This window comes from Labeo rohita, chromosome 20 (genome assembly GCF_022985175.1).
Source record: "Labeo rohita strain BAU-BD-2019 chromosome 20, IGBB_LRoh.1.0, whole genome shotgun sequence".
Lineage (NCBI taxonomy): Eukaryota > Metazoa > Chordata > Actinopteri > Cypriniformes > Cyprinidae > Labeo > Labeo rohita.
In genome coordinates, this window is record NC_066888.1 from 30,794,925 (window position 1) to 30,806,714 (window position 11,790).

General features: G+C 34.3%; 2 protein-coding genes across 2 annotated transcripts; one reads left to right on the plus strand and one right to left on the minus strand.

The window, feature by feature from the left end:
* The first annotated feature begins 140 nt into the window (after positions 1-140).
* riox1 (ribosomal oxygenase 1) lies at positions 141-9,442 on the plus strand. Its single transcript, XM_051137858.1, has 15 exons — positions 141-286; positions 1,031-1,171; positions 1,248-1,402; positions 2,411-2,510; positions 2,597-2,710; positions 4,955-5,061; positions 5,152-5,259; positions 6,048-6,082; positions 6,184-6,362; positions 6,526-6,630; positions 6,722-6,863; positions 8,502-8,622; positions 8,861-8,960; positions 9,040-9,126; positions 9,256-9,442. The coding sequence occupies exons 1-15, from the start codon at positions 215-217 to the stop codon at positions 9,322-9,324; spliced, it is 1,635 nt and encodes a 544-aa protein (XP_050993815.1). The 5' UTR covers positions 141-214; the 3' UTR covers positions 9,325-9,442.
* A 517-nt stretch (positions 9,443-9,959) lies between these two features.
* LOC127183208 (NADH dehydrogenase [ubiquinone] 1 beta subcomplex subunit 1) lies at positions 9,960-11,497 on the minus strand. The gene is made up of 3 exons (XM_051139117.1): positions 11,371-11,497; positions 10,640-10,784; positions 9,960-10,103 (listed from the first exon to the last, which is right to left on the minus strand). The coding sequence occupies exons 2-3, from the start codon at positions 10,777-10,779 to the stop codon at positions 10,067-10,069; spliced, it is 177 nt and encodes a 58-aa protein (XP_050995074.1). The 5' UTR covers positions 10,780-10,784; positions 11,371-11,497; the 3' UTR covers positions 9,960-10,066.
* Positions 11,498-11,790: the final 293 nt, after the last annotated feature.

The window sequence follows — 11,790 nt, forward strand, 5'->3', positions numbered from 1 at the left end:
ATTTTAGCATAATATAAATGTATAATGATTAATTTATTGATAATTGCGTGTTTAATATATTATAAACGGGAGGATCTAGTCAGTGGAAATAGTTTTAAACATGTATTTGCAGCTCCAGGCGTGTAGGTGGCAGTGTGAGCGCAGTTTGTTTGTATTGACTACAGCAGAAGAAAAAACGCTCATGTGTCTGATGTATGCTTTTCCCATCTGAGCCATGGAAAGAAAACACATGTCCGCATTATCTATTTATCAATCATTATCAGGAGGAACAAAAACACAGGAACAGGTAAAAATGTTGCTAATGAAGAATTGCATGATAAAAAAACGTTCTTACGAGGGAGATATCCATCATTTCAGTGCAAAGTTAATTAAGTCAAGCTAATCAGTGTTGGCTTCTAATATAATGAATAAAACACATTGAATATGCTGTATATACGTTGTACAAAACATCTCTGTTCCATCGCTAAGAAAACATCATTCTTTAGCTACCATTTAAATCAAATTGTATATATATAATAGTTAAAAAAAGTTAAAAATGTTAAAAAAAAAATGTTACTCAGTATTAGCAGAGGTTTTTTAAACTGGGGTGTGCGAAAAAGTTTAGATAAGCAGTGTAAAAATGCACAAAAAAACTTGCTTTTGAATAAAATTATTGATTTTAAATTTGATTGTAATAAATCTAAATGTACAGCAATATTTAGTAGAAAAGGTACAGTAATTAAGATAACAGAAAGTAAATATTTTCCGTACAATATTTTTCATGTGTTTATAATAATGTAATATAATAAATAATATAATAAATATTAATGTAATATAATAAATAAGTTATATTTTGTTGTTGTTGTTGTTGTTTTCACTGTAAATCTGGTCTTTATTCATAAAAATATATTGCTGCCTTTTAGCATGGGGAGTCCTTGCACCAGGATGATGACTTTGGGGGTCTAAATAGAAGATTGAAATCTGCTCTATTAAAAATACCATGATATTACCACCATTTTTTTTGTAAAATTGTATGACTTCTCCCTTGCAGGCTAAGTCTCCACCAGCAAAGAAAATCAAAAGGAAGGAGAATGGCATCCAACCAAAAAATAAATTAAATAAGAAGAAAACAGTGAAGCCTCTGAAATCCAACATGAGGCTCAGCAGCAGTGATAAGGAGAAATCTAAGGCTGTAAGTGTTTAAACATATGATGGGAGATACTGGAGCATCAGTTGAGATTTGAGCTTGTGATCTTCTGTTTTTGCAGGAGAAGGAGTGTGAGACACATAACGGTGAAGGAGTTGACAGTCCAGCTCTTGATGCACTCCTGATGGATCTGACGAAGGTCAACAACAGCAGAGATAGAGCTAACAGACTGTTCCAGTGGCTTATTCATCCAGTCCAGGACAAGAGCTTCTTCAGGTGTGAGACTGCAGACCCACACACATTTAAAGTGAACCTGAATTAGTTTCTTAATTAATGAACATTGTAACATTAATACTGTTATTGGATTGAATTGTATGGAAACCTAAAATGGTAACTGCGACTTATCTCACAATTCTGACTTTTTTTCTCGTAATTCTGGGAAAAAAATCCAAGTTGCGAGATATAAACTTAGTTCTTTTCTTCTCAGATATAAACAGACTTTCTGTGAAGAAAAGTCTGAATTGTGGATATAAACTTGCAATTGCAATGGGGAAAAAAGTCAGAATTGTGAGGTACACATAATAACAGTTTATGTCTCACAATTCAGACTTTTTTTTTTTATGAATTTCAAGTTTATATCTTGCAAGTTCTGTTTTTTTCCCCCTCAAAAATTCAAGTTTATATCTTGCAGTTCTATGTTCATGTCTCGCAATTCTGGGGCGAAAAGTCAAAAAGAAGTCTAAATTGTCCGATTTTAAATCACAATTATCTCTTTTGCTTCCATAGAATTGAATCAACAAGCTGAATATTGGCAATATTGTTTTCCGTAGAGCTGCTTTACAGCTGAAATTATATGATTTATTAATTTTTGCAGTAAATAACTGTTATTTTCCTGTTTATTACAGTGAATCTGGTTTGAAACAAGTGCTTTACAAATTAATGTGACTTGGCTTGTTATTTTTGACAATGCAGATTATTCTCCAACATTCTCATTACTGTAATGCAAAAAAAAAAAAAAAAAAAAAAAAAAACTTTATTAGTAACATATTACTGTAAGAAACACATCCTCAGCATAATGTACACTTATTACAACAAATACTACCATACTGAATACTTAAAATAATTATAATTGTACATTAGTTGACTACATTGAAGTTTAATGCTTCTTTTGATGTTGGGTTGAAATATGTCTTGGATTAAATTTACTTAATTCATCCACAAAGTGTAGTATAAGTCACTTTGACTGAAAGATGATTTACAGGTCTTCTTCTTTCCACATTATAGAGATAACTGGGAGAAGAAACCGATTCTGATACAACGACAGAATCCAGACTTTTACAAAGGACTCTTTTCGACGGCTGAGTTTGACCAGATCTTAAGAAATGTAAGCAGTTTTTTTCCTTGATTTAGAGGGAATCAGTGTTTCTGTATGTCACTGTCAGATATAATAATGTTCAGTGTTTTGTTCAGGATGATGTGCAGTATGGAGTGAATCTGGATGTGACAAGCTACACAAATGGAAAAAGAGAGACACACAATCCTCCAGGAAGAGCGTTACCATACACTGTGTGGGATTTTTATGAGGTACATTTCCCTAACAAACAAAATTGATGGGTTATATGATTACTGGTATATATTTTTGGCTTCGTTCACCACATCTTCTGAAAAAGATCTTGTTAATGTCATTCAAACTAATAGTTTTATTCAGCAAAGACACATTAAATTGATCAAAAGTGACAGTAAAGACATTGCACATTGTTACAAAAAATATTCTATTTTAAACGGATCTTGTTCTTTTGAACTTTCTATTCATCAAAATCTTGAAAAAATGAATGCATCACATCACAACTGTTGTCAAAATTGCTAATAATCAGAAAATGTTTCTTGCGCATCAAATCAGTGAAGATTGGAATAATGATGCTAAAAATTCAGCTTTGATCACAGAAATAAATTACTTTTTATAATATATTCACATAGAAAACAGCTATTTTAAATCGTAATAATAATTTAAAAATAAACGCAGCCTGGGTTAGCAAATAAGACCTCTTTCAAAAACATAAAAAAATCCTACCGACATCAAACTGTATAACACTCAACACACCCTGGCTTGTACTTGTTAAGATGTTGCCATCAGGCAGGCGCTACCGATGCTTTAAAACAAGGACTATGAGATTTAAAGGAGAAGTCCACTTCCAGAACAACAATTTGCAGAGAATGTACTCACCCCCTTGTCATCCAAGATGTTCATGTCTTTCTTTCTTCAGTCGTAAAGAAATTGTGTTTTTTGAGGAAAACATTTCAGCATTTTTCTCCATATAATGGACTGATATGGTGCCCTGAGTTTGAACTTTCAAAATGCAGTTTAAATGCAGCTTCAAACAATCCCAAATGCAGCTGTAAACAATCCCAGCCGAGGAAAAAGAGTCTTATCTAGCAAAACATTCGGTTACTTTTATAAAAAATAATACAATTTATATACTTTTTAATGTCAAACACTCGTCTTGTCTTGCTTGACCTCTGTTTTTTTCTTTTTTGTCGAAGAACTCCCATGTTCTCCCTCAACTTCAGAATCATCCTATATCTCTGTTTTACCCTTTTTGTTAAGGGTGTTTGATCTTCTTTGCATGTTCAAAGACATATTGCAAAGACTGCGTTGGAAATTCTGCAGCGATGTAGGATGATTTTGAAATGATTTTTGAAGTTGAGGGAGAAAATACAATCAGAGATTTTCGACATACCCTAACTGTCTTGAATCACAAAACACAGAGTTCAGGGAGAGCAAGACAAGACAAGCGTTTGAGATTAAAAAGTATTTAAATTGTATTTTTTAATGAAAATAACTGATTGTTTTGCTAGATAAGACCCTTCTTTCTCGGCTGGGATCATTTACAACTGCATTTGGGATCGTTTGAAGCTGCATTTAAACTGTGTTTTGGAAGTTTAAAATCGGGGGACCATATCAGTCCATTATATGGAGAAAAATCCTGAAATGTTTTTCTTAAAAAACACAATTTCTTTACAACTGAAGAAAGAAAGACATGAACATCTTGGATGACAAGGGAGTGAGTATGTTATCTGTAAATTGTTGTTCTGGAAGTGGACTTCTCCTTTAAGGACAGTTTCTTTCCTAGAGCTATAAACATTATGAACTCCAATATGTACTGACCTCATACATTCCTCACTTCAATTTGAATGTCAGTCTTGCTATAACATACTTTCATTGCCTACTGTGAATGCGCATCTTAGCCTAATAACAACCCTTTATTGTGCAATACAACTCGTTTTTTTTATTGAGGAGACTTAGTGTAATATACACTTATTGTGCAATATAATTCTCTACTTGCTTTTGTTGGAAGTTAGTCTTAGAGTAACTAGACTCTCTATTGTGCAAGTATGTAACAGTTAAATTTGTGATTTATGTGTTTGTTAAATGCGCACCATGTGATCATGTAAATTATGCTTAGAGGAAGCTATCCTAATTTCATTGTACGACTGTATAATGACAATAAAAGGCATTCAGTATAAGTGTATTAATTATACTATGCTATATATATATATATTAGACATAAAGATTCTCCCATGCTGAGTAGCATATTGGGCAGCATATACAGTAAAAGAAGTTACAAATACATTGTCTACAAAGTGTTTGTCACTATCATTAGTGGAGGCAATATCATGTCAACAATGCAAAGGTGATAATATGCTGTTGTGCAAACATTCCTAAAACTGTCACTTCAATTTAAATAACACTTCTGTAATGCCCCAGAGTTTACTTTACTGTTAAAGTGTGAAGTTCAATCTCTGTTGATGTTTGTCATCTGTTGTCAGAGCGGCTGTTCTCTCAGAATGCTCAATCCTCAAGCGTTTTCCTCCACTGTGTGGCAAGTACTCTCTATTCTTCAGGAGAAGTTTGGCAGTATGGCGGGCGCAAACGTGTATGTGACAATGATTCATAAGCACAGTTTTATTACATTCATTTACTAAAATCTCTGTCAGTTGTCCTTTAACTGCGATGTGCTTTGCAGATATCTGACACCAGCAGGGACGCAGGGTTTTGCTCCTCATTATGATGATATAGAGGCGTTCATCTTGCAACTGGAGGGCAAAAAGCACTGGAGAGTGTACAACCCTCGGTGAGCGATCAGTTACACTTTAAAGGAATAACTCAGCCAAAAATAAAAATGTAATGAATTTTCTCACCCCCAGGCCATCCAAGATGTAGATGAGTTTGTTTCTTTATCAGATTGGGAGAAATGTAGCATTGCATCACTTGCTCACCAATGGATCCTCTGCAGCGAATAGGTGCCGTCAGAATGAGAGTCCAAACAGCTGATAAAAACATCACAATAATCCACACCACTCCAGTGCATCAATTAATGCCTTGTGAAGCCAAAAGCTGCGTGTTTCTAAGAAACAAATCCATCATTAAGGCGTTTCAGATTTGAACAAAGTCCTGTTGTCCTCTCACGTCAAAATCATTCACCAACTTATTTGTTTAGAACTGTTTTTGCTTGTAAACGGTGCTTGATTTGTGCATATTTCTCTCCTGATTCAGACTAGGTTACTTTTTACTGGAGATTTTTTACTCATTTACTGGTGGACTGGAGTGGTGCAGATTATTTGTGGATTATTGTGATGTTTTTATCAGCTGTTTAAACTCTCATTCTGATAGCACCCATTCACTAGAGGATCCATTGGTGAGCAAGTGATGCAATGTTACATTTCTCCAAATCTGATGAAGAAACAAATTCACCTACATCTTGGATGACCTGAGGGCGAGTAGATTTTCAGTAAATTTTCATTTCTGAGTGAACTGGTCTGTTCAAATTCAGCTGTAATGTTCATAAATAAACTAAAATCTTTACTTGCACCGTGTGAAAAGATGCAGTGTTAACTAGTAGCACCTCTGTCTCCCTTTCAGATCTGAAGATGAGGTATTGCCACTGGTGTCCAGTCGTAAGTATGGTTAATTAATAAGTAGTAAGTGGTTATATTAAGTGTTTTGTTAATTATAAAGGCGGTAAACTAACTCTCTCTCTGTTGCATTTCTCCTCAAGCTAATTTCAATCAGAACGAGATCGGGCAGCCCATCATGGATGTGGTGCTGGAGGCTGGTGATCTGCTGTATTTTCCACGTGGCTTTATTCATCAGGGCGACTGTCTGCCTAACGCCCATTCGCTGCACATCACCATCTCCTCCTTCCAGAGGAACAGCTGGGGAGATCTGCTCCTCAAAGTACAATCCTTCACTTCTGATTCTGTGCTGTAAATGAATGTAAAAAAAAATCAGTGATTAATTTTTAAAAGATAAACAAATCTCACAAAAACTATCAAAATCAAAAGAATGCATTTTACCCACATTAGATATTGTCACTTTAGTGAATGTATTTGATTTGCAGTTGATGCCAGCATCTCTGGAGATTGCGATGGAGGAGGACGTTGAGTTCAGGAAGGGACTGCCGCTCGATTACCTTCAGTTCATGGGAGTTCAGAACTCTGAGAAGGTACTTGTGCCTCTACTCCATTAATATACAAACTCTGTTCCGTTCATTCCTGACCCGTATTGACACAGAAATCACTTGTGCATGTGAACAGGATGACCCACGGAGAAGCAAATTCATTGCACATGTTGAGGGCCTGATGAAGAATCTGGTCAGTTATGCACCAGTCGACGCTGCTGTGGATCAGAAAGCCAGAGACTTTCTGCACGACTGCCTTCCGCCGATGCTGAGTGCTGGTGAGTCTCACAGTAACACGGCAGAGCTAAAGGTCAGGTGGTGTTTTTGCTTTAAAAATTCCTTTTTAAAGGTCAGACATTTAAACTTCTTTCTCAAACAGTTCTGAGTTTCAGAAAATATATGTTTGATAAATGTCTAAATATATTATTTTTACAAAGATAACATAGTACATCAAGTATTTGTGTTGTATTAGATATTGCAGTAATATAATAACTGTTTTATACTGAATGTTAAACTGATTAATATGGAAGCTTTTTTCTGTCTACTAAAAAGCTCATTGCAAATTTTAATATCAATTATCTCAGGTTTTATCTCAGAATTTTGAGTTAATATCTCCAAATTGCAATCTTGCTGTTCTGAATTTTCTTTCTTGGAATTTTGAGTTTACAATTAGCAGTTTAGACTTTTTATCTGAATTTTCAGTTTACATCATGCAATTCTGACTTTTCTCTCTGAATTTTGAGTTTACATCCTACAATTCTGAATTTTTACTCATAATTTTGTGTTTACATTCTGCCATTCTAAGTTTTTTCTTTAAAATTTCAGTTCGCAATTATGACTTATTTTGTTTATCAGAATTTTGAGTTTACATCCTGCAGTTCTGACTTTTTTCTTAATTTCAGTTTACATCTCTCAGTTATGACTTTTAAGTTTACATCTCACAATTCAATGTTTTTTTTTTGAATTTACATTATGTAATTCTGACTTTTTTCTCAGAATTTTGAGCTTACATCTCACAATTCTAAATTTTTACTTTTCAGTTTACATCTCACAATTTTGACTTTTTTCTTAGGATTTTGAATTTACATCAAGCAAATCTGACTTTTTTTCACAGTTTTGTTTCTGCTACAGTACTTTGAAACCAATTACCAGAGAAGTTTGTTTCCGACATGGAATAAAACAATTCTGACTTTCCTTCTTGCATTCTCAGAATCTAACAATTCTGAGTTTGTATCTCTAGTTTATATCAGAATTGAGAGAACAAAAGTCAGTAAAAGTGAGTTGTAAAATATGAACTTAAAGGAACACTCCACTTATTTTGAAAATAGCCTCATTTTCCAACTCCCCTAGAGTTAAACAGTTGAGTTTTACCATTTTTGAAACCATTCAGCTGATCTCTAGGTCTGGCAGTAGCACTTTTAGCATAGCGTAGCATAGATCATTGAATCCTATTAGACCGTTAGCATCTGACTCAAAAATGACCAAAGAGTTTCGATATTTTTTCTATTTAAAACTTGACTTTTCTGTTTCTTGTACAAAGACGGACAAAAAATTAAAGTTGCGATTTTTTTTAGGTTGATATGGCTAGGAACTATACAGTTGTCAACTCTGCCAGTTGCAACTCTGCACACAAACTTAGTGCCGGTCACTTTCAGGCGCTGTGTAATATCATTGCGCCTGCTGCACCCATGGTACGGCAGCAAAGTTCCTTGATTCTTACGCCCGAATGAGAGTATAGTTCCTAGCCATAGTTCCAAAACGGTAAAACTCAACTGTTTAACTCCAGGGGAGTTGGTTATTTTTAAAAAAAAATGGAGTGTTTCTTTAAGAATTGTGAGGAAAAAAGTCACAATTACGTTCCGAAGAATTAAGCTCAAATTACCATTCAATAAAATACATTTGTGTATGTTTTGTAGAGGAGAAGGCCAGCAGTGTGTACGGGGCTCCTGCTCGATGGGGAGACGGTAAGGCCCTTGATGTGACTGTTCAACTGAAGGGCCAAACCCAAATCAGACTGGTGCGGGCCGGAGCTGCAAGGTACCTCATCTGTTACACAGTATTTTTTTTTTTTTTTTAATAATAAGACTTCTCAATCTTACATTTTACTCAAGTTAAATAAATTTCCCGTCTGAATTGAATGTGATCAAAGAACATTGGCTGCCACAAACTAATATAACTGATGTATAAAGATACACCTTCATTTTGTTGTAAAAAATGGTATTTTAATTTGAATAAACAGGTTGGAATTAAAAAGTAACACATTTTGTCTTTATAGGTTGTGTGGTGATGGAGACACAGTATCTCTTTTTTACACTACTGAGAACTCCAGAGTCTATCATAAAGAAGAACCCAAGAGCACTGAGATGAAAACAGAGGTAAACATGAACTCTGTGTGAAATGACTGCAGCTTTTACCTTCTTCAGGATTTGACTAATCGTGTTTTTTTTCTAACAGCACATAGATGCCATGGAATTTCTGATTCATTCATATCCCAAGTTTGTTTCTGTGGCCAGTTTACCATGTGAGACAATGGAGGCTAAGGTACCGCAGGCATTTGTTTTATACTTAAGGACTTAAGCTTTTAATGGCATGTTCTTTTGTTCTCAAATTCTTTTTATGTATTCATGCATGTTTTTTATGGTGATTTTAAAATGAATCTAATTTTTGCAGATGTCTCTGGCCGAGCTGCTCTTTGAGAAGGGAGTAATCCGCACAGCCGAACCTTTGACAGCTGAATAAAAACATTTTGTGGCTAAAGAAATGGAGTGTTCTACATCAAATGTTCATTATCTGTTCTTAACTACGTATTTTTTGTAAAATGAAATTATCTAATGCCTATAAAACATCTTTAGAAAGCAAACCAAAGAGTATTTTTGAGGGTTTTTTTTGTCTTGTTGAACAGTTATTGTAAGTGACAGGTCTGATTTTGGTCTGGAAAAAAATATTATGGCAAATGATACGTACAGAATTGCTTAAGTTAAACCTAAAATGTTATTGTCCCTGGACAAGGTTATCCATTAATTTTGGGAAAACTAACACTTCTGTAAATTTGTCCAATCAGTTATAATTCTGTGCCTTCTGATAAAATATGGTACTGCATTTTTTTTTTTTTTTTTTTTTTTTTAGGAAAAAAAAAAAAGTTATTGCAAATGTTATTTTGGCCATATTATTTTAACAGGCCATGTAAAGTAAAATAGGAAATCAAAAATTATACTTTTTTTATTATTATTATTAGTCAAGGTGATGCAGCAAAATCACATCAAATCAGAACGTATTTGATATTTAATAACATAACGACTGAATAGAAACCAGCCAACTAAAAAAAATTTCCCATCAATCGTCCTTAATGTGCTGTAAATAAAAACTACAAGGCATTACAGAACTAAATGCAAAATTTATTGCATTAACATGCTTGCAATCAAAGACAAGGTAGCTGGACAGACAATATACAGAGGGTCCAATAAATATCACTGCAGGAGTCTCACTTCCATGTATACTCCTCACCAGGCTTCAGTTCCCTGAAAAAAGAAATTACAGATTTAGAAATAATGAATTTAAAGGAATAGTTCACCCAGAAATGAAAAGTTGCTAAATATGTACTCACTTTCTAGACATCCAAGACGTAGATTATTTTGTTTCTTAATGGGAACAGATTTAGAAAAATGTAGCATTCCATCACATGCTCACCAATGGATCCTCTGCAGTGAATGGGCGCCATCAAAATGAGAGACCAAACTGCTGATAATGTAATCCACATTACTCCAATGGTTTAGATAAAAACGTCTTAGTGATTGACTTGTTTTTTTTACAAAAATGCAGCTTTTGGCTTCACAAGATGTTAATTGATAGACTGGAGTGGTGTGGATTATTATGATGTTTTTAATCAGCTGTTTGAACTCTCATTCTGATGACACCCATTCACTGCAGAAGATCCATTGGTGAGCATGTGATGGAATGCTATGTTTCTTCAAATCTGATGATGAAACCAACTCATCTACATTTTAGATGGCCTCAGGGTGACTATAATTTCAGCAGATTTTCTTTTTTTATTTACCTGCTGTATAAAGCACTCTTGTTCCTGAATGCTGTGAGTTTCTGGTCATTCCATCGGTCCAGATAAACCCCAATGACGAAACCCAGAGGGACCAGAATATTGACCCAGTGCGTACGAATTGCTGCTGCGAAGTTTACCATGATGCCTGTGATTAAAGAAAACATAAATTAAGTTTAATGACTGACTAAAACTATGCTTCTCATCATCTTAAAAACTTAATGATCTAAAGGCTTCTGCTTAAATGCTTGATTGCATCAAATAAATGATCAAATGAACGAGCACATGCATCCAAAACATTTGTCTGGTAGTGTAGTCCATAATGTGGCTTTAATTGCATAACATATGTCAGTATATGATACTGTCAGTCATGTGGAGTGAACATCAAACAGTAAAAGCCAATGAAATAAAGCAATTCTGCTTGTTTGTAAAACTCTACTACGTTTACAGAAACTATAACTATTTACTGACCCAAATAAAACATATCTGCAAATCAAAATGCCATAATGAAAACAATAATCACATTTTTTTATACTAAAATACGTGTGTTGATGTGAAGGTGACTGCTCTGGGCCCGTGTTCACACTATCTGCTACTGTCCTCACATAAACACGACAATTTAATCCCCTTATGTCCGCATAAAACTCTTAGAAACGTTTACTTATTTTTAATACTCACAATTAAGCATAAAACATGTTTATTAGTTGAATACATATACATTTACAGTCATTTACCTTCCGCTAGTTTCCTCTGTATGTTATTAGCACAGCAGCATTAGCAGGAAGGGTTAGAGGGCTTTGGACTGTACCAACTATCAACGTGACAGTTTGAAGGGAGACGCTACAATTTTCTTTTTCATTTCTGTGAAACGTTTCTGTGTTAAAACACGCGTGCGAGATTGTTTATATATACTGACGTCACCTATTTACATTTTTCATATATGTGACATAAAATAATTTCCATAAATTGTGAAATTATTTAGATGCCTTTGACAGTATGACTCCGAAAGGCTGAAGAGTTATTACATCCAGACATTTTTTTAATCAAAGACATTTTAGAGATTTTTTTCGTTAATATGTATCATAAAATGGTTGCTGTGTATCGTTTACGATTAAAAATATTATGAGATTTTTATTAATTATTTGTAAGCGCCC

Coding starts and splice junctions, on each gene's coding strand:
- riox1 (XM_051137858.1), top strand. CDS start 215: ATGGAAAGAAAACACATGTCCGCATTATCTATTTATCAATCATTATCA. Junction 1,172..1,247: donor ATAAGGAGAAATCTAAGGCT/GTAAGTGTTTAA, acceptor CTGTTTTTGCAG/GAGAAGGAGTGTGAGACACA. Junction 2,511..2,596: donor TTGACCAGATCTTAAGAAAT/GTAAGCAGTTTT, acceptor TGTTTTGTTCAG/GATGATGTGCAGTATGGAGT.
- LOC127183208 (XM_051139117.1), bottom strand. CDS start 10,779: ATGGTAAACTTCGCAGCAGCAATTCGTACGCACTGGGTCAATATTCTG. Junction 10,104..10,639: donor AAGAGTGCTTTATACAGCAG/GTAAATAAAAAA, acceptor TTCTTTTTTCAG/GGAACTGAAGCCTGGTGAGG.